The 22,814-nt window shown below is 38.2% G+C and overlaps 1 protein-coding gene across 2 annotated transcripts; it reads right to left on the bottom strand.

Moving 5' to 3' along the window:
* Positions 1 to 13: 13 nt before the first annotated feature.
* On the bottom strand, positions 14 to 22,454 carry LOC135200225 (DBH-like monooxygenase protein 1). 2 transcript variants are annotated; one of them, XM_064228662.1, is made up of 12 exons: positions 22,335 to 22,454; positions 20,820 to 21,096; positions 13,554 to 13,826; positions 10,578 to 10,669; positions 9,735 to 9,897; positions 8,738 to 8,941; positions 8,108 to 8,262; positions 4,185 to 4,360; positions 3,895 to 4,038; positions 3,559 to 3,742; positions 2,871 to 3,045; positions 14 to 2,523 (listed from the first exon to the last, which is right to left on the bottom strand). In XM_064228662.1, the coding sequence occupies exons 2-12, from the start codon at positions 21,015 to 21,017 to the stop codon at positions 2,278 to 2,280; spliced, it is 2,010 nt and encodes a 669-aa protein (XP_064084732.1). In that variant the 5' UTR covers positions 21,018 to 21,096; positions 22,335 to 22,454; the 3' UTR covers positions 14 to 2,277. The 2 variants fall into 2 exon arrangements, with proteins under 2 accessions (XP_064084732.1, XP_064084733.1); XM_064228663.1 differs by having other exon boundaries at positions 20,820 to 21,033; positions 22,335 to 22,449.
* Between the last annotated feature and the right edge of the window lie 360 nt (positions 22,455 to 22,814).

Genomic DNA, 22,814 nt, shown 5'->3' on the forward strand with positions numbered 1-22,814 from the left:
ATATATACCTCTATTTGCAAACCCGCATTCACGGACTCATGTATTTGTGGATTTCTCTACGGAAATTATATACCCACTATTCGGGAGAAATTCGCATATTTGCGGTATTTTTCTATGAGAAATATCCACACATTACTGAATTAGCATGTCAATTTCATGATTAAATGCACTTTTTGTGATAAAACTATTTAAAAACCAGGTAGAAGCAATTTTAGTGGTTTTTCTTAAGTTTGAACTAACAAAATAGGCAGTTTCAAGCAATTTATAGGGATTCTAGGCATTCACAGAATCTAGCTATTCGTTGGGAAGTCTGGTACACATCCCCCGCGAATACGGGGTGTCCACGTATGTATATATATATATATATATATATATATATATATATATATATATATATATATATATATATACACACATTATATATATACATATATATAGATAGATATACACTGAACTAGTTGTTTATAAGACTTCTTAAGCCATTGTGTTTCTTCCGAAATTAAGAAAATGAACCAACGGGCGAACGATCACGTGAGGGCACCACAATTCCCGGGAAATACCAAGTTGTAAAGTAATCACCTGCACATTGCTTTATAGGGGGAGGGTATTGCGGAAAATATTATCCCTTAATCTCCACTACTTAGCTCCAATATGTACTGTCACAGCAAACTTTTCCCTGTATGAAAGGAAATGCACTTCTAGCACTGGCCAAACCCTCCTCTTGAAAGTAGTACCTGCACTTCATGTGCGCACTTACTTTATCATCAAGTCACCGTTTAGTCATCTTGTTTTTGTATTGTTTTCATGTAGAGTTTCATATCAAATCATTTTCAACATATATGTATATGCATCATTTAACTTTCATCTTGTTTAGAGTTTTGGTGGCTGTAGAGCTGAATTGTCATTTTAGTTTTGTGAGACAATAAATCTGTATTACCGTACTATGCCTTCTTGTTATTCAGAATTTTGGGTAAAGAAAATATGTACTAAATTTCCATACAAGTATTTTTGATGTATATACTGTACATCCAGAGGCTTCATTCCTTAAATGTTGCGTACGTATTCCCACAGAGAGAGAGAGAGAGAGAGAGAGAGAGAGAGAGAGAGCCTATGTATTATCTAGAATTGAGCCGATCTGAATGGAATATCAGTTATTACCTGTGCTTGTGTTCAAATATATGATGAAAATACCAAAGTAATTTGAATAAACCTAATAAAATTGCACTGCAGCCTAATGAAGCCAGTCATTATACGCCATAATTTGTGAAGTATTTTTCGAAAGATAGACGGGTTCTGTTTCCATCTTATTCCCTCATTCTTCTCCGACAATTTCACATGAACTGCCCACGGTCTGGCCTATTCTAAAAGCAATGGCTCTTCAGTAACACACTTTTTTCTCCCAGTTTCAATTGAATCCAGTCCCCACACATTCCAATATTATTTTAATGTTTTTGAGTATTCCTTTCCTAATGAAAAAGGTTTCCGTGGTATCGAGATTTTCTTGATGATTATCTTTTCTGTTTAAGCATTCGTTTCAAGCCTGAGGGATCCCTAACATAATAATTTAGTCAAACTGTCTTCACTAATTAGTAGGAAATAAATGACCTTGATTGATTTGTCGTTCACAAAATATCTATCGTTTGGCAACAGGAAATAAATGCCATGTTTCCCAAAAAAGTTATATTCACTGTTTGTTCTTTTGCAGCGTTCTTCTTATTTCTACTACCATTCGAAATTCGTTTTTGTTTTTTTATTCTCACTTGCTTTGTCATTTTCTATTAACCTTTGATTTCTATTCCGAATGACACTTCCTATACCATAAAACTGTTAGTCATCTACTAGATCTAAGGCTTCCTGCTGAAATTCCTCTAACTCGTCCGACTAAGAGGAATCCAATGTAGCTCTCGAAGTCTATTTTCACACACCATGATAATTATAACCTTTTTTAGTGCTTTTTCGACAAAATTATTCACACCCACTTCTTTTATATCTAGCGATATTATGTCTGGAACATCTGAAGATTTCACATGATCGCTTAGAAAAAAGTTTTCATAAAACTGAATATTTCCGCTGCTCCTGTATGACCAATAAACAGTTACCCGACGATTCATTTTCCATACCTAAATATGCCTCACATACAAGCTACTTCTCTTTCCATGAATCACTTGGGTTGCCGTTCCTCAGCCACGTTCTGTAGCAGTTTCCATACACCGTAGGGTGTTCCTTGTGTAAGAGGAAAGCACGTTAGTATCCACACGGTCTAGACCCTGGTGACCATTACAAGAATTTCACCAGAAGTGAGCAGAAGACCAAACCGATAATTGCTGGACCAGAACCTTTGCTGCCGCTGACAATTTCGGCAGTTTGCTTTTGCTTTTGGCCTCCGGCTGTTCCCGAGGAAACTACGAGAGTGTAAGACAAATCTTGCCCCTTGGAACTTGGATGGTTCCTGAGGGAACACGCGGCATCTTCAGGAGCGACATAAGGTTTTGATTTCGGGTATCTCGTGATGGTTTCCTTAATCTGGGGACAAATGGCTACAGTTAGAAATTCCCTTTCCTGAGAAGTCACTTTCATTCAGTTAGTTTAATGACATTATGTTTAACATTATTTCTTCGTCACTGAAAAATTACGGTATTGATTGCGTCTTTTAACTCAGTTAACATTTGTTTTTTAATGCACACATTTACGTACTTAAGATTCCAAAGGTTGCCAATCTCATTGATCGATTGAATGAGTTATTGCTACAATCGATTGTTAGCAAATGCGCAAATTGCTTTCAGAAATTAAGACCTACATTCACTACAGAGTGACAGAAAATAACGATGGTACGAAATTAATTTCCATGATGGTCGGAAAGCATCGCTCACCTCGAGCTTTTGTCCGTAGGTGTACTGGCATTTAATAGCTTGATCACCTCGAACAATTCTCTCATTCAGCTCCTCCTTGTTCAGTGACTCCCATGGCAAGCTGTTCATGACCTCTTGGTACCTTCGACCTCCGCCGACCTCTGGGTCGAAGACGTACGTCGATAAATCAAGTTCTCTGTAAATGAAAGTGATTTCCGGAGGCTTTTTGCTTCTTTGCACTAATTAGACGTGTAGATTATGGTAATAACTAGTAAATCAAGGATTGAATTATTCATTACTGTTTTCATTAATCTCACAATTAAAGGTATGTACCTAGACATTCCAAGTTTCCCCCAAAGAATACTATAATGTGAAACTGTTATATAATAATTAATTAAGACATTTTTATGGCATAGTAGTGGTATTAGATAATTCAAGAATTGAGGTATTCAATACTGCTTGCTACTTCCTCATGACTAAAGGTATCCACTGGTACATTTTAGTTACTCCTAAAGAATATCGTACGAAACCGAGAGGAAACTCAATCAATTTGATCATGTTTCCATGCTGTAGGAAAATTATTGTAAGCTTGTATTCAAATAAACGATAGTGAACCTGGTAAAAGGATATCTGCAGAACACTAGATTAAAGCACCACGGGAGAATACTGTCCTGGTCTGAAGGATGACTGTGTAGTTCTTGCTACCTACTCAGGAAAGCTCGTGACTCCGTGATTCCCGAACAGATCTTGCAGGACGCTTGGATGGGTTGCTGATCTGCAGAGAGCCAAGTTTATTCGAGGGTAATAGTTAATAAAGGCCTGACACATCTCATCGGTCGCGGCCCAACCACTGTAAGTGCCATTTGCTCGGGATAAGCTCTCGTAGTCGCATTCTGCAAGAGGAAGGATATGAAAAACATGACAAAGGCAGCCATGAATCTCTTCAATATCTTAAAATAAAACTAGCGTCATTAATTCATTACGAAACAACGACCAGGAGGAGGTGGAGAGGGAGTGGCAGAGAGAACTTGGGAGAAAGACTTACCTACAGTAAGATGGTCACCAGGGAGTATTTTGACCTCTTCGGTAAGCATCCGAGATTGCTGGAAATCCGCATCGAAACTGGCGTCCGTGGCGATAGGCCTGAGCTCCCTGCCTCCTCTGAAGTGTCTGAGCCTGATTGCTCGGGCTGGAGGTTATGAGATAGTGTTCATATCCGGACTTTTCGTACAACATTATGCAGTTTGAAAAAGAAGTCTATCCACAGAGTATACACCAAATAATCAGTTCAAATTCTACAATATCAATAAATTGTATATATAATCATAGCCGTACCCAAATAATGCCCATGCAAGAAGACCATGAAAACATGAATGCCCTCTTCAGGAATTGCCTGGGCCGTACATTCAGAGGCGCAGTGCCCAGAAACAAGCCAATGGGGAGTCCTTGGGGGCACCGTTAAGGAAAATACAATGGAGTGACCCAAGGCAATGTTTCCTGCATCTTGTTCTCTGTGCAAAGAAGAAACATCATGTACTGATTATTAGCGACCTTTCCCTTTTGTTCTTTAGTTACACTTTTCCTCATTTCTAAAATAAGTAATTAAGCAGTGACACAATCGCTTCATTGTAGAGAAGCTACCGGTTCAAACCTGAGAAAGTAGAAAGCAGAGGTTGGTCAGGGCATATCTGGGAAATCCTCGTACTGCGGTTGACCTAAGAAGTGAATTATGTCCTTGTGGCCAATTTACTGTCTTTTGGGTAACAGATTGGGTAGCAGTGGCAGAACTACTGGGGGTGCAGGCGGTGCAATGCACCAGGGCCCACTGTGGTTGGGGAACCACAATGTCTTAGTTGATTGTTTTGGTAATACATTTGTAAATATGTTTAGGTAATGGAAATATAAATGATAATAATGATGATGATCATATTAGAGCTTTACGATTTCTTTGTGTCTCAGTAGTTATTGGGAAAGTAACACTAAAACGATTATGTCCAACTCGATGGACATAATCGTTGCTTTAAGATTTCGCTCTTAAGATGTTGTAAGAGGGCTCTCAAAGATAAGTCTTCTTAGTGATAGCCATAATGAACGAGATGCTGCAGGTGGCCTACTGAAAAAAAATAGAAAAAATTTTAGTTTATATTCCTGGTGCAAACAAAATTACTAGAAACAATAAATGCACTTTCTAAGGCATTGCAAAGGCAGGAGATGATGCTGGACAAAACAATTCATTTGCTGAAGAACTCTGTTGACTCTCTAATGCAAATGAGAAACAGCTACGCACAAGTAAAAGAAGCAGCTGAGAAGCTCTCGAATAAGTGTGGTGTTGAGCCAAAGTTTCAGCACAAACGCATATGGAAGGTCAAAAAACATTTTGATGAATTATATACAGATGAAAGGTTTTCGGATCCAGAGTACCACTTCAAAACGAATGTGTTTTACGGTTGTTTGGACATACTGATCGCTCAACTAAATCAAAGATTTAAAGGTCTAATACATGTTGCTGAAAATTTCAACATAATCTTTACCAAGAATTTACTTACTGCATCCGATGATGAGCTATATAATGGAGTGATTGAGTGGACTGTCGGTTATATCGATTGAAAATAGCATGGCAAGAAACATAAACTTAGAAGACATAATAAAAACCTTCGCCGAGATGAAAGTAAGAAAGGTTCACTTCTAATATTTTGGTAAGTTTTTAGCATTTTCACACACGCACACACACACACACACACACACACACACACACATATATATATATATATATATATATATATATATATATATATATATATATATATATATATATATATATATGCTGATGATTTTTCTGCATCCTTTTGGGAAAGTCGATCATAAACAAGATGAGATATTAAATTCCTTCGAAAAAAGTTGATTTAGAGTAACAGAAATGTATTTATTTCAGGATTTGTGTAAATACTCCATCTATAACTAGGTAACGTTCAACATAAAAACACATTCTCGCCTAAAACAAATAGTCTTATACTTTGATAGCCAAACTCAAATTCTCTTTACTATCTCATAACACAAGGGTAGTGACAGAAGAGCGGTAACCTTCTGAACTTGTCTACTTCCCAAGAGCTTACAGAAACTGTCTTCGACTGACGTATCCAAGCTTGACATCTAAAATCCTGAATCATTTCTCACCAAAGTTAAATAAATAAAAGATTTAAAAGAATCTCACGAAACTCAAGTAAAAGAAAAAAATTCTCAACAAACTCGAGTAAGAGATAAAAAAAAAATCTCACCAAAGTTGCTTTTCTGATTAGGCACTGATGATAACGGGGTGGTAAAAACTCAAAAGGGTTTCTCCTTCAATTATACCATCAGATGGCTAAGCACTGCGTTTGGCTTCCTACAGCTGTAGAGATTATTATCTTGTGTCTCAGAGATTTTAATGGAACATCTTGCTTCCGTGAAGATTTCAGCACAGTTTGAATGCCCTTATCTTCCAGAAATAATTTCATGGAGAGGAGGTTTTCTTTTTCTCGCAACTGCAGTTGTATTTTAAACAACAATCGACAAACTTGCTTTTCGCCCATCCTCCATCATCGCCGTTCGTTCTGCGCATTTTGAGTGAGGTTTTCTTACTTCTTTGACACAGTTTCAGAAAATGTTCTTAGACTGTCAAATCGGAAGGAAAGAAGTCTCTTACTTCTTTCACTGTATACAACTACTAATCAGTCCCTCTAGCAGTTTTATGGATATACGAGTCTATTGCTCGAAAGTTTAAAAAGCTCAAATGCTTTTGTAAAGTTCCATGCTCTTGTGTAGTGAATTTTCACTTTTTCTATTTGTATACTTACGTACTTCATCAGACTCTTTTTTCTTCTTTTTTTTTCTACAAAGGAGCATCTTGTTTTGGGAAAGCTTGCTGGACAATCCCATACAAATGCATGTATATAATGAATGACTCATACTAATTGCATCTACCCATACACAACCTAAGCTCCTCAGTAGCGTGGTTGGTTTGGTGTTTGCTTCTCACCCCGGTGGTCGCGGGTTCGATTCTCAGCCATTCCATTGAGGAGTGAGAGATGTGTATTTCTGGTGATAAAGGTTCAACGTGGTTCGGAAGTCACGTAAAGCCGTTGGTCCCGTTGCTGAATAACCACTGGTTCCATGCAACGTAAAAGCAACAAACAAACCAAAGCTGGTCCGTAATGTCATGCAACGCACCAAAATAACCAGACGAGTAGAAAGCATAGCTGCCCTCCCCTCCCCACCTACAAAGGCAACCAATGAAAACATTATTTTCTCCAAACTAATAAAGTGACATCTCGGTTAAATCATCTATGAATTTTTTTTTTTTTCGTTCTCCCTTTAAAGTTCAGCTCAAGGTAAAAGTTTCCATTCGGGGTTTCCACGCATCGTCAGGTGATTTGATCAGTTAGACGGATGAAAGATTCTTTAGATAATAACAATGCCCTAAAATAGTCATGCAGTATATCTTATGTCTGGTATGGCCAGCGCTGCTCTAAATCATTTCTAATGCAAGACTTTTTAGATTGCTGAGCGTTGCTAAGGAAGTCAGTTTTGTATTACAGGCTTGTTTGACTGGCTGATCTGTTGCTGCAAACTGGTAGCGCAGGAAGTAAAGTCGTCGGTACCGAATATATAAATGTATATATATATATATATATATATATACTTTGCAAGATCAGTAGTAGACTTTGAACCCTGGAGGCATTGCTTCGTCCCTCACATTAAAGTTTATGCAACTTAGGCTCTATAGTTTTTGCACTGGAAAGACAGAGTGAGGGATCCAATTTTCTGGTATGACGTCAAAATGACAAAGGCTACAAATCAAAATCCTAAGGAGTACTACTCAGATCAGACTGAACCAAGAAGTTGAGAATGTCTATGCAAGTGCATTTTCAATGTCAAATTTCCATGGTAATTCAGAAATAGTTTGTTTGAGAGTGAAAAATGGATAATGAAGTGACTTTACCTTGGACAAAAAAAAATTTTTTTATTAGGAGACTTACTAACCCAGGTTTCAAAATCTATAGGCTTTGCTTATGACTCTGCATAGAAGGTCTTTGCTTGGCAATTGACAAAAGCAGTGAACAATAAATATGTCACGAGAATACAGAAGTTTAGAAGAAGAGAAAATAATAACGGTACACCTACAGGTGTCGGTATGACAAGCAGGTAGTGAATACTCTACATGAGGGTAAATGAGTAAAGAGATGAGCAGGAACGATATGGAGAAATCAAATGAAGTTTACCTTAGTTTATCTGTGAAGTAAATATCCATGCCCCATTCGACAGTGATGTCTGCGTGCATGGGTTTGTTATCGTAATGAGTTTGGAACAGAACATAATCCGCTCCACCGTGGAGGTCCCCGAGCGGATATCCCACGTGGTCTGGAAGCAATTCGCCCTGTTGGAAGAAGTCCCATTGAAGCTGTTTCATCTCACAGCTTTTTGCTTAATAATATCCATCCAAATCTTCAATCGAAAATTCATACATAAATTCTGTTGGAAGTCACGGGACACTTTTTCAAAGGCGAAATGGTGGATTTTACAATATACGAATACTTACCGTCCATTATGCTTATAAGCAGGACCCTACTGGTAAGTACATAGCACGTTCACTTCTATGTACAGCGTGTTAAATGCATAGGATAATTTAAACGGAGTAAAATCCAAAGTTATTCCTGTCCTTATAAAATAACCATATCTTCACGATTAGAATCTTATTTATTCAACATTTTGTGAAAATAGATCGAAGTTGTAAAATGCGATATTTCTTGATACATTCAGCATACATTAGTAATGAACGACACTTGCAACTTCTCGCGTTGTTTCTCTTTTGGAAACAGACTACTTAGATGAAGAATGTTCAGAAAACATACCTCACTCCCGATGGCCCAGTTGATGAGAAACCTCTCACAGAGGTAGAAATCGGGAGGCATATTTGGAGTGTAGCATTCGAAGCCCGGGTGTCCGACGTACTGCTCGAAGAGCTCGCTGGTCGGGGAGCCGTCGCGGCTGACGCATTCGAACGCCACGGCGTGGTGCAGATACTTGCGGCTGTTTTGCCCGTACAGCATATCAAACTATAAAATAAATTCATTAATTAACAAAGCAAAATAAAAGAGGGAATTTAAAAAAAAAAAAAATCATGTAAATTCATGAATAAAAGTGAAAAATCCCGTGGGCGTTTCTAGAACTACTACTTTTGGATTATGATACGAATCCATGAAGATAGTCTACTTATAATAAAAAAATCTGAATAGAATGTTAGAGAGTTGATTTTATTTATTTATTTATTTATTTATTTATTCTTGCTAATGAAGTATTGTCCATGCCAATTGTTTTGCATAGATCTTACAGGGTTTGAGCTTTATAACAAACTGACCAATGACAAAGAACAGATTAATGCACCAAACAGTTGATGGAAATATACCGTGAAAAGTCTCTACAAATGTTTCCAAATCCAAATCTTTCTCCAAAGGAATCTTTCATCTCGAATAGTTAACTGAATCCACTGAATACAGAGTCTTCCCTCCGAGGAAATTCCATCAGAAATACGAGCAAACCAGAGCGTATTTCTCAAACGATAAAGGGGAAAGGATGAATAATGATTCAGTACTGTCTCTTATGCTTTTTGTGCTATGATTTTGTTGTCATGAGAACTGGTTTCCTTGGAAAGGAAACACTGACGCCCTAGAAGCATAGAAACAATGGAGAGGTCGTACTTTAATGCCACCCTAGTAATATATATCGGTAGTGGAATCTAGTGAAATTAAGAAAAAAACGAAGGGCATTCTTCTGTAGAAACTGGAACAGAGAAAATCGAGCAGTTTATATTTCATATTTCATGGAAACCCTGAATGGATTCAGACTTACTCCTATATAATGATGTTTGGTCTTGGGCTTGGGAACTGCCTCTATGTGGCACCAGTAAAAGGTGTCACGTTTGTGCGGTAATTTCTTCTTTTGTCGAACTCGCCACGTCTGAATATCGTCCTTGACTGTAGCGTGGTGGAAGGGAAGTAAAACTAGAGCAAACCTGCGTCAATGAGAGAATGGAGAACATAATGATAGTCTTCACGGAACGATCAAAGTGCGCAGCGAAGTGGAGTGGCTTCATTTTCTACCGTGACATTCCGCTTATTCCTAAATCTAAGCAAGTTCATTCTTTGCCTATTGCATCCAACGAAAGATGGAGAAACTGGGTCGAGTGCGAAAAGGTACGTTAAAAACTCAAAGTTGCATTGTGAACAGTTAGCAAAATACATGCTGCTAATAACACTTAAAAAAAATTTGATCTCTAACTAAGCAGAATTGTAACTTTATATATAATTCTTTACTTTATCTATTTTTAATCTGACTGACAAACATAAGAGCGAATAGTCCCCAGTAAGCGAAAATTACGATAAAATTGACCCAACATTGACTGAAATTATATCTCGGAGATTCTCGCTCGCAAATCGAGAAGTTCAGTGAAAACACCGAACTGGAGAGAAGAGATTCAGTTGAAATTGAGGATGCTTTTATTCAAGATTTGCGGTTCATTTAAAAACGCACCGACACGTTCCCGTGGTAATATACTCACGTCTGGCAAGAAATGGGTTGTAATAGCCTCACATTTACGTGTTAGACTAAGATCCCAAACAGTATTATATTATGCAAACAAAGACCTTGATTATGCTACTTCCCCGTTTCGTGAGTTGCCTTTCACGACCTCACCTGTTCCCTCTCTGCTGCCCGTGGTAATTGGGCCCCGAGTCGTCCAGCGGGTCTTGGTCGTCCCAGGCATATATCATGCGAACTGTCTCGTTCTGAAAAAGTCAAGAAATCGAAGTCATCTTCCATACTGGTGCTTTCATCTTCAAAACAAGACAGTCATAGATTTCTTTAATTAACATTCTCTATCTCAGTTCAGATATCCCCCAAAAAGTGCCATATTCCTATTCTGCCATCATTTCTAAAGAATGCGAGTAATAACCCAGGTTTTCTTGAATTAGAACGTAGTACATGGTTACATGTGATGATTCGGTTATCATTTACGAAAGGACACAGGAAATATATATACATATATATATATATATATATATATATATATATATATATATATATACATAAAGATATATACATTTATATACGTATATGTAATGTACGTATATATATATATATATATATATATATATATATATACATATATATATATGTATGTATGTATGTATGTATGTATGTGCTAATCCTCTTATAGAGTTACCGATCAACTAAGGTAGCAATAGACGAATGGCGTATGGGTTGTCATCTCAGAGACTAAGGTCGCTTTTACTTGGAAGGAGTGATGGACAAATGATGAATAAAATAATGTTTCATTTCTATATTAACACTTAAGGTTTTCCACTTCCGGAATCTTGCTTTTCCTAAACTCTCGTGGTTACGAGAGTGCTTTGTTCTATGGGAGTTTCCCACAGTTTCGAGAGAGTGACACTACCAATCTTTGCTATGAACTCGCCTTACGTTCTCTGTCTCTTCACTTTAAGTATCTCCCTTTCAAGCGCGATTAGAAGTACATGACATTTCAGACAATTCATACTTTGAGTGACGTCACAGTTTCGTCATTCTCTGTACATATTCTTATTACGTAAAGGATATGCATCAAACATATACCTCCACAGTCGCCCTCGACCGGATCTGCTGACGCACAGAGGTTGGTTTACCGTTAAGCTGGGGTCACACATTCATGTATCACGACGGTGTATGCCCACGTATGTGAATCGTGGGCATCTTCGCGGTGAAATGACCTTGAACAGTTGGTAAACAGGACACGGGCTGACGGCAGCACCGCACATTGCGCCACAAATGTACGCGCAACGTTGTGGGGCCGTAGGGTACAAAAGGGTCGGCCTGTAAACAAAGCTTGCAGTTCCCCTTGTCAACTCCGTGCAGCAAGAAGTATTCGCCCCTGTTCTGAATCATCATGGATTAAACAAAACAGCAGCCTTAGGAACTTAGATAACAACTGCTGATATGAGATTCATTCGCAGCCACACAAAACTAATACAATAAAAATGCATTACAGTAGCCCCAGACGAACCGTAGAGCACTTAATGAGCACCAAAACACACATCAATTACACTTTAAGTAAAACTCAAAAACTACACAATGAAAAGGAAATGAACTGAAAAATAGAAAATAACAGAAAAACAGAGAGAGAGAGAGACTTCAACGAGTACCAGATATAAAATTACCAGAATTATAAAGATACTTAGAAAATCCTTAACGTATAAAACTATAAATGTATACTTAAAACGACAATTAACATTTAAAATTTAAATATATACATTATATACACTATAAGTTCTCGATGAAGCTCAGGATGGACGAGAGAGAGGAGAGAGGATAGAGAGAGAGAGAGAGAGAGAGGAGAGAGAGAGAGAGAGAGAGAGAGAGAGGAGAGAGGGTTGTCAACGTGCGAGTCGGTTTCCCCGTAGGCTACCGCGCAAAGAGGAGGCCCACGTGCTTCGCGGCGAGAAGAAAACCGCGGCGGCGAACAATGCCTATGAGCCCAGCGCCTACCCCGTTGCAGTCACCGTGGGTCCCACGTGCAACGCCTGGAGCTACGTCAGGTGACATTTGGCGTGACCACCCACGAACGACTTGTTTTGAACATTTCAAAACTGGAGGGTGCTACGGCGCTCCAGTGGGTGGAGCTCAGCGCCCGGCCGACCCGTCACCGTTCGTCAACTATTTTACGTCTGTTTTACGAAACATTTACGGTTTACTGACGTAAGCTGTTGCCAACTACCAATTTCCGCTCATGCGTGGGCGTGCGTGCGTGCGTTGATATGTGAATGTGTGACCTTAACATTATTTGCGAACATCGCTTCTCTCAGGTCAGTGATGTCAACTCACCGCCAAATGTTCGAATTATACCGCTTCTCACGGACCAGCAATAATGTCGTTTAACCATTTCCCTTATCGTTGGCTGAACGTTTCTTAAATAACGGCTATCAAACTAAGAGTTACTTAAAAGCACTGCCATTAACTAACTGCGCACCCATATCAGGATCGCTTTCTTTCCCAGGATCCCTTTTGCAGTCTCGAAGGTCAGCAATCGCCTGCATTTCTCTAAAATCCACACTCTTGAGACCCAGGATACCTGTTATATATATATATATTATATATATATATCTATATATATATAATATATATATATGATTATATATATATATATATATATATATATACATGTGGCAGCGTGTCAAGTCTACCTTGTTCTAACAACGGAAGGTCGGCTTCTTCATTATATATACATATATGCTGATATATATACTTATGTGCAATGAAATAGTATTGTCTGAAAAGGAACCTACAAGTGACAGATCAATTAAAGCTTTCGTTTGTTACCATACTGAACTTGAAGTTAGAGCAGCAACCAGTGCTCCGATAGAGAATATATTTCTTAGAAAATACACAACACAAACATGCATATTCTCACAAGACATTATAAATAGCTATTCGATAATCTTCAAGACATACCTTGATATCTTTACCTAATATTTTAATCGTCTACGCTAGAAGTTATCATTTATAAAGGCACTTAAATGTTATAAACAATTCTATTCGAGTAAGTCTATAATAAGAGGCTATACTATTTTAAGAGGGAAACTTTCAGAAAAACTGACGTCATCTGTTCTTTCTCCTTACGGTCAACGCATAGTCCTGGGGGTCGCATGTGTTGATGTCCCGCGCCACAATCAAGATGGTGTGCGTGTCGTTCTCCCGAGCGTGTAGAGGCCGCCAGTCGCCATGATCATCCAGAGGAGGCCTTGTGTCACCGACGCCGTGCCTGTCTTGCAAATAGAGCTGGCCGTCCTTAATCCAGGCTGTCACGATGTCAGCTCCTCTCATGCCGCCATTGGAGGAGAAACCGAAACCAAACCATCCCAGCGTTCGCACGTGAAGTTCAAAAATCACCTCCTGCAGAAGAAATGAGTTGGATGACATAACAGCGTGTATTTTATAGTCTCTCTCTCTCTCTCTCTCTCTCTCTCTCTCTCTCTCTCTCTCTCTCTACAAGACACGGTGAGGACCGGTGAGGTTGAAATGATAAAAAAAAAACGTAGTCAGAATGGTCATTACAAGACTCGGAGAAATTCCATATCTGACTGAAATGTCTCAAGAAGCCCCATTACTAATTTAACTGAGAGAGAAGAGATCTCAAGCGAAGCAGTCAGCCCGAGATCAATTTCAAGTGAGTAGTCAATATTCTAAATATATAGTATGTGTTTCATTGTTGTTAGTTACTAAAGATCTTTACGTTTCAAGAAGCAAATAAAGCGGTTATGGAGAACGTAAAAAAAACTACTTGTGGTATCAGCCATACAGTTTTAGGAAGCGCCGCGTCAAAACTTTCCTCAGTAGGGATGGAACAAGTTCGATCGAGATTCTTTCCAGAAGATGATGCATCTCCGCGTCTCGCTTCCGATGACGGGGTCATAGATTCAGACTCATGCGATACTATCGCTGAAAATGATCAGCTGAGGAAAAAGATGCCGTTGATTTTATTATAAACCAAGACAGACTAGGTGACCAATAAGAGAAATAAAGAACCAATTATGAAAACAAATATGAAAATAGTGACAATCAAGAAAAGAAGGAGAAACAATCCGCTCCCCCACACTGTCTCAGCTCATTTTCTTGGTGTTATTGAATGATGTCAAAGGGACCTTGTTTGGATACGCACAGCACCTAGTACGTACACGCACAAGCACACAAACAACCGCACATATTCTCAAGCGAGCCACAGCCTTGCATGCTTACAGACTTCCAATACCAGCCCATCTGCTGAACAAAAGAAGTGAAAGGGAAGTATAATAATCCATTTCACTTATTCCTTTGTTGCAAGAACCACCCTAGCCTCGAGCGATGGTGCAGGCCAGGTCGGGACTTGTCAATCTTTTCCAACAAAGGATAATTATGATCCAGATTTGGAGGACTACGCTGCACCAGGTACCTTTACAATCGGGGGAAAATAGCAATAGAAATTTACCCGGTTTGATTGACGTACGGACGAATGCTTGTCTGTTACAGCGATAGCAAATTGCGTCGAAAGCAACGACAAACGTGTTGTTTACAGAAATTTGAACGTAAAAATCGCTGTCAGGGATTCGTCCTCTGAAATTCTGGCTACACATTTATTGCAAAGTTCGAAACACCGCTCAGTCTCCGCATGTTTGTTCCATCTGAGGACTTCAAAATCCTTTTCTTAGTGTTGAAACAAGCAATATCTCGAGAAGACAATCAGTTTCCTATTGCTTGAACGATATAGGTTTTTCTCTCATATCTAGTAGTATATTTGAGGCGCTCAGGCGAAAGTCTCATCTCTTAGTCATAAATAACAACTACTCTAATATGACCAACTGCTTCAACTCACATACCATATCCTTTAGCCAATTGATATCCAGCATTCTTTGCTTCGCCGTCTGTATACCGGAACAATCTCCTTTTCACTTACCCACCGCTCTGTTGTTTTCCTAACATTAGGGACTAACCTCAAGATATGCAACAGTACCTCAAACATCAACAACCAGACAGTTCGGAAATTGTAACAAAATTCATCATAGACTTTTCAGAAACAGGAGATCCATAATTCATGCAGACGATGTACATCAAATGCACATTACACAACATGTACCTATTTTTCCAGCTTTGCGCCTTTTCTCACTACAGGGAGTGCTCTCAAATATATTGAAAAAAAAAATAAGAAAAACTACCGTCGCACCAAATTCATCACATCCTTGCCTTATGCAGATGAAAATCTATGCAGAAACTTGCATCATCTCGAAGCTGATTTACAAACAACCAGAGGGGCCTCATCGGCAGCATGCTGCCCTCTACGTCTACTATGACATTCGCTTCTATGATCACAGATGCTCGCTTACGCTTCTTGGATATTAAGATTATTTCGTTACACGCGTCTGCAAACCTTCAGTCCAACACTTTCTTTTGTACAAAATATAAGAACTGTGCACCTCTTAAACCTGCCTACCATTTATTGAACTCTTTACTGATCAAACCAACTCTTTGTGTGCTATGATCCATATTTTTGCACACTATATCCTTCATTCCTCACCGTCCCAGCCTTACGTGTTCTGCATCTACTATGAAGGTCACCATCTCAACAGCCTCAACCGTATTTTCTTTCATAGACATTGAAGAATTACACCAACAAGAAGTGGGCCAAGAGGCCTTCCATACATTCGACGTTTTTCTTCTATTCCATTCTCAAACATTTGCCCACATTTTCCCCTATGAACTGACACTTTCCATTTATTCAGCTGACCTGCCAACATTCACTGTTAATCCTCCGGCTCCCGTTTCACCTTATGAGTTCACTCTTGTAAACACTCACTGTCTACTTTCTCCTCCTACAAGCATTTTCTAGTGGCTTTTCTTCGCTGTCACCAAGTAACATTGTCAACATAACTTTTAAATGCCATCCATAACTCCTTTGTGACTGTATCAAACAGTTACGGGGGCGTAATGCATCCTCAACTCTGACTTTCAGTACAAAAACTTCTAATGAATTTCAGCCGGGTACCATTGGCTCCATTCACCCCTGAACTATTTAAACGATCTTTATAACTAGTCAGCCATACTACACCTAACCACTTTCTCATCGCCTCCACATCGATCCTAACAAACCCTGATATCAGGTCAGTGTATCTCACTTACTACATTTGGTTCCTCTGAGGATTCTTACAAAACTGCGTTGTTACTTGTCTCAGTCCATCAGTGGAAACCGTTTAAAACAATACTAAACCCCGTCATTTCTTTTACTGTACCCCCGTTTATATTGGCTTTCTTCCACCTTATCGTCTACCTTCTCCTAACAATTGTTTCATAGTGAACTGTTTTGAGGTCTTCCTCTTGTAAAACCTTTCAAACCTTTTACCGTCAATTTCCGTTTCAGCGCTGAATGACCTTAGTTGCCCCAGTGCTTGGCATAATGCCAAAAATCTATATAAATCAAATCAAATGAAAACAATACTAAGGATTGTTACATCCTTAATAACACTGTATCGGTGGTGGTTAGTTTAGATTCAGTTGGCCTCATTCAGTTAGATTCCTTTGCTCTATGTATAAGATATGAAAAGGATTAGAAGGCCTGGTGTGGACCTCAGAACTTTTTCAAACTAACAGAAACGAACAATAGTCACTTGGCCATTTTTTACCTTTTATAGCGCGCAGATGCTACCATGCCTGTGGAATCTCTCCCTCATCCGGGATGCACAGCACGCACTGGCAAGAGTCCTATCACTCACCCATGGTATCTTATCCTCGTTTTTCAGTTCACTGCGCATTTCCGCTGTTCGACTATTTTATATCTCGACTAAGGGGGATTCTCATATTGGAGCTGAGATGCAGCAATGCCGACTGGCATAAGAAATACAAGGACATCAAGACATTCGATTGCAAATTTAGCTACAAAAAATTCCTTTTGATAAACTTTGGAAAGCGAAGCTGAAAGAGGCAACATCTCGCCGAATATATACAAATGAAAAGATAATTATTCTGGTATCTGTCTTAGGTGCATAGATAAACATATTTTCATAAGGATGCCAAAGTATAGCAATCTGTCATTCTGGAGGATGATATCGCTGTGATTCGATAACTCTTTTGGGGATACAGATCTCATAATCAATGGAACTTGAACGCTTATGATGTAGTGATCCGATCTTTTGCTGACGCTGATGTGCGCTGCGCTTCGATTCTCTTTCTCTGGTTATTGTTCCTTATCGTGAATGAAGATGCCTCGTCACACTCACCGAATACAATTCGGAGACTCATTTCTGTCAGGGGAGGGATTATCTCCTGGCAGTCAACCGCATTGAATTTATCTTCGCTAGTAATGCGTTATCAAGCTTGTCGAGGGTCAGTAAAGAACAGAAAAACAAGTACAGAAGCTTTCATTGACAAGCAAAACAGAACCAAACCAAAAGCGACAATAGAACTTGTTCAATTTTTTTGATCGCTTTAGCAACAACGCCAAGAATATCAGCTGCCTTAATGATGACAGAAGGACAAGACGGTAAATCTTTTTACATTTATGAATAAATACATATGACTAAGTAAATAGTGTCGTGCACGTATGTAAATATATATGTGTGCGTTTTATTTTACATATATATCACTTTTTGTTAAAACAGTACAGTGTTTGTCAAGAATATTATATGAAATAAACAGGAAACATTAGAAATGTCGCAGTAAACAGAAGATTCAAGCAACGAAAAAAAATTCATAGGCAGCGTCAATCACTCATCTCTGTTCATAATTCGCATAAATGAACGAGAAAAATACTGAAAACGCAAAATCTAACAATGACGATAAAAGAAATGGTTACGGGCAAAATTTTAACACTACACCAGTGTAAATCTGTTGAGTCTCGTTCACAATATGATTCAGTTACAAAATTGAATAAGTACAAAACTAAATATTACGCAGGGTTTTTCATTTTATGAAAACTTTCAGTCCAGAATATGTGTTACTTTATAATCAAGAAGCTCTAAGAACAATAATCTCGGCCTACTGTCAAATGTAGCATCTAAAATGAGGGACGATACGGGTAACTGAATGCTTTTCACCATCAACAAAAGCGATGAATGCAAACGAGGCCGGCGGTGGAGTTTTGATCTCCTCCGTCCTGCCAAAGCTGAGGCCATCACGGCGGGTGGACTGGATGCCATTTGTAAAGGATCTATGGAAGAGTTCCTCCGTGATTACTAGAACAATCAGGTACACTCAAAGGTTCTCAGATTGCCATAAACTACGATATTCAAATGCAAGTGCAAATTTAGGTTGGGGAAGCAGGGATAATTTTCTCATAAAAAATCAGATCTGCAGAAGCTCAGTAAAATAATGAAAAAGTTTTTGGCATAAGTTATGCATCTAGACTTCCTTTCTGCGAAAAGAACCAAATCATCATCATCAGTTCGTGAGAGTAAATGTTAGCATCCTCCCTCGTTTGTTCTGCCTCACTTGCACCTGAGAGGATTCAGAGGATTGCGCCGGAAAATTCCAGGAACCAGAAAGATCACAAAAGGAATTTTGTTGGCGCTGAGGAAGACGTCACTCTATGAGAGCCTTGTCCTTGAGAGCACCTCAAGTAGTTTCTGTTAGTGCTGAATCGAAGGCTTGTTTGAAATATGGCATTTTTCTTCTTCTTCGTAGTTACTCTAAATTGTTTTTTGTTTTTTTTTTTTTTTTCCTTTTGAAACGCCAAATAAAGTTGTTTATCTTTTAATGTATTCCTCGCTGTTCTAATTCCAGACGAATTAGGACGATGTAAATATCCTGACAAAATATGGAAAATCACTGAGCTCTCTCTCTCTCTCTCTCTCTCTCTCTCTCTCTCTCTAAGAGGAAGAAGCAGAAATTGAAAGTTATTTTATGCTGACAGTCACCCAACCCGAATACAATAGATGGACGTATGACAGACAACGGATTCTCTGAATCTGACCCAAAGATTCGAGGAGATAAACAAGCTTTGTTGCACTTTCCTCTCACTAGGTACTACAAGCAGAGCTGGAGAAATTTAATCGTTATCTACGAGAAACGTTCGTTCTCCTAGAAGTTTCAGAAGGACGCGTAGAAACTGCTTAATTATGTAGTACCTATATTATCTCCTTCAGGAAGTGACTGACAATGAAAAGTATCCAAAACATTCCAGAAAATAGCTTACAAAACATTTTGAAAGATTTCTTGAAGGTCAATGAAAATCGAAAGCTAATTTTTGAATACAACTGATTGATAGTTTCCTTTGAGGTCCAGTTGCAGTTATCGGATCCAGTCGATTATTCCCACATCCAGTCAAATTACTAACTAGAGGATGATAATCTGCCGAAGAACTTTTCGTCATATTATACTTGCGTTTAACACAAGTTAGATGAAGACGCTCATATCCCAAACGATAAGAAACAAAAGTGTACAGTGACTACTTAAGAAACTACATTATGCGCAGATATTCTGAACCTGCCGCGTTGAAACTTTTGTTAGTAGTTGATATCTTTTAAAGGGAGAAGAAATAATTCCTTTAGAGTTGTGCCCTTGTGTGCCAGTGCCTCCAGTATCATTGTAAATAGCACACATTTCTAGCAAGATATCTTTGATAGAGAATCGAACCCGGGCCAAACTTCCTGAAACGGCCATAAACGAAAAGACGGCTCTGATGCTAACATTTAGTTAAATCAATACATTTTAATTAGAAAAAAAATAAATTGTCCAACGTCTCTCTGAACCAGGTGCCGAAAAAGCCTCTTTACATTAATACAACAACCGAGTCAAGTTATCAAGTGATAACGAGAACTTTGCATCTTCAGCTGAATATTGAAATGGGGGTGCAGCAGTTTACGTTGTGCCTCTCATGACAATAGGGACCGGAGGCTACCGCTGATGTGCATCATTCCCCTCAAGAGATATTGTGTGGATCTACAACTGTGAAAAGTTATCGGAAGTATTCGCTAAAATACAAAGACGGCTAGATTCTCCGCAACTATCTTTCTTTTATCTATTGTATTATACGAAGTACGCTACTGTATGTTACTTTTTTCCTTAATTTACTTGTCTTATTTGGTGATTTTTGAATCTCCAAATCGCAGCTTCTTTCATCATGTTCTCACACTGAAACTTTTCAGTCCTTCACACACACCATTTAGAAAACTGAATATGACACTGAGGTTCTCCTGGGAAGCGGTTTATAAGAAACACCTATTTAGTACTGTAAGACAAAATTTTTTTCGAAAGGCTTACTTGACTTTCTACCCTACGCAAACGTCCGCTATAAACGCCAGGGTTAAAACGTTTGGATGAATCTTAAGCCCACAACTTTTCCGAATGTTGAAGAATATTGCAAAAGTATAGCGCCGTATGGCACCTACGGACAATTACAAGTGTTTCGGAAATGTGACTTACTTGTTTCTTGAAATCCGGTGTCCAAAGCACAGTGAATATTCCCTCGGGATCCAACACAGTCTGGTGCGAATGGCCCAAGGAAATGTCGTCGCCTAATTCGGACAAGGACACTGTCATGTCGGACCTTAAATTCATGTCTTTGGATGCTGCTGTCCCCATCCACGAGACAAAGGCCAGAAACAGACAGACTTTCGACATTGTGATCGGCAGCTCCCTGATGGCAAAAGACAACAACAATGTTCTCACTCGTGCCAGGAAAATCAGGCGTCTCTCACAGCTAAAAAAAAAAAAAATAAATAAAAACTTTTTGCATTCATGGTTTTATGATTTCATGATTTCATTTGCAGGTCCTTTCTGTCTATAAGTCTCTCTCTCTCAAAATAAAAAGATATATATATATATATATATATATATATATATTTATATATATATATATATATATATATATATTTCTCTTTTATTTTGAGAGAGAGAGAGACTTATAGACATATATATATATTATATATATATATATATATATATATATATATTAGATATAGGTATAGTATATATAGAGAGAGAGAGAGAGAGAGAGAGAGAGAGAGAGAGAGAGAGAGAGAGAGAGAGGCATCTGATACTTTTGCTCTATAGGAAAATCAATGTGATATAATTTGAAGAGACTTTCGTTATACTTGTACTCCCATCTAACGCCATTTTAAAAACAAGATAAAAATCCACAGGAAGGCATAATTGAAAGTACGCATCGGAAATGTTAAAGTAAAAACAAAGTAATTAGAGATACAAGTCATAATTTTCAGCTACAGTGAGGGAATGATCACAGAATTTCCCTGCCAGCGTTTCTCGCTCTCCATATTTCATTACAAGCACTGCTTACTTAATTAACTTGGAAACAGAATGTCACGGATTACATACCAATCTAGCCGTAGCTATTCAGTGCATATCTATTTACGACCATTTGGCAAGTATCTAAGGAGTCCCACTATTTTCTTATATTCTTCATAATTCACCAGATTACTCTGATGGATTAACAACATCAAATTTAATTAAAACTAGAAGTCATGCTTCTGTCAACTCAAAGATATTTTAAATTAATGCTATCTTAACTCACAAAAGAAAACAAAAGCAAAAATTATGTGTGGCACAAAAAAAGACAAATTTATTGTCTTCCTCTCCCAGTTTCCATGAAAAGTATTGTCATTAGTATTAGTCTGTTTTCTCAAATTTGAAAACACTATTGGGTCGTTATTGCCTTTTAAAACACGAACCTTAAACTCCATATGTGATTGCAGAACATCACTTTATGAATGTTATTATTAGATACGCATTCATATATCAATATTTTTGACACTGATAAATAATATTATATAATATATAATATATATATATAATATATATATATATATATATATATATATATATAATATATATATCTATATATATATATATCTATATATATATACATATATATATATATATATATATATATATGATGCGTGATCGATCAACCGCTCTTACCTTAAGGAAGGGTCTCAGTAGCCTTAAGGATCTAGCCAAACCTGAACGAGCAGAGTGTGCTGGGGACGTCCTTCCCGGACGACGACAGGTACGAGACTGCAGAATAGATAATAATCACTAATAGGTTAGCCCTCTGGCGGTAGACACAAGTTGGTTTCCTCCTCGTTCCATTGCTGTGAATTGACACAAATTTGACATGTCTGGAGAGGTAAGACTTTTATGTATACAGCTTTATTAGTAACAGTGCATGACATCAGTTACCACACCACATGAGAAGCTTAGAATGTGCCCTGGATGGGATGTGTATGTAAGCAAGTATTTCTTTTAGGAGAGAAAATTTTTTTTATTAACGACTACTATGCGTGCTGCACTTGCAAAAAGCAGGCTATGACTGCATAAGAATTCAATTAAGAAGTATAAACAATAAAAATGTCTTACTGATAACGACGGAGATACTTTTAATTGAAGTTACTTATCAAT

Source organism: Macrobrachium nipponense, chromosome 26 (genome assembly GCF_015104395.2).
Source record: "Macrobrachium nipponense isolate FS-2020 chromosome 26, ASM1510439v2, whole genome shotgun sequence".
Lineage (NCBI taxonomy): Eukaryota > Metazoa > Arthropoda > Malacostraca > Decapoda > Palaemonidae > Macrobrachium > Macrobrachium nipponense.

What these genes read in the sequence shown, in the direction of transcription:
- LOC135200225 (XM_064228662.1), bottom strand. Translation starts at nt 21,017, where the DNA reads ATGTCGAAAGTCTGTCTGTTTCTGGCCTTTGTCTCGTGGATGGGGACA. An exon ending in TACTTCACAGATAAACTAAG is followed by an intron (nt 4,361 to 8,107) that starts GTAAACTTCATT and finishes TTCTTTGCACAG; the next exon opens with AGAACAAGATGCAGGAAACA. An exon ending in CCTACGGACAAAAGCTCGAG is followed by an intron (nt 2,524 to 2,870) that starts GTGAGCGATGCT and finishes ATTTGTCCCCAG; the next exon opens with ATTAAGGAAACCATCACGAG.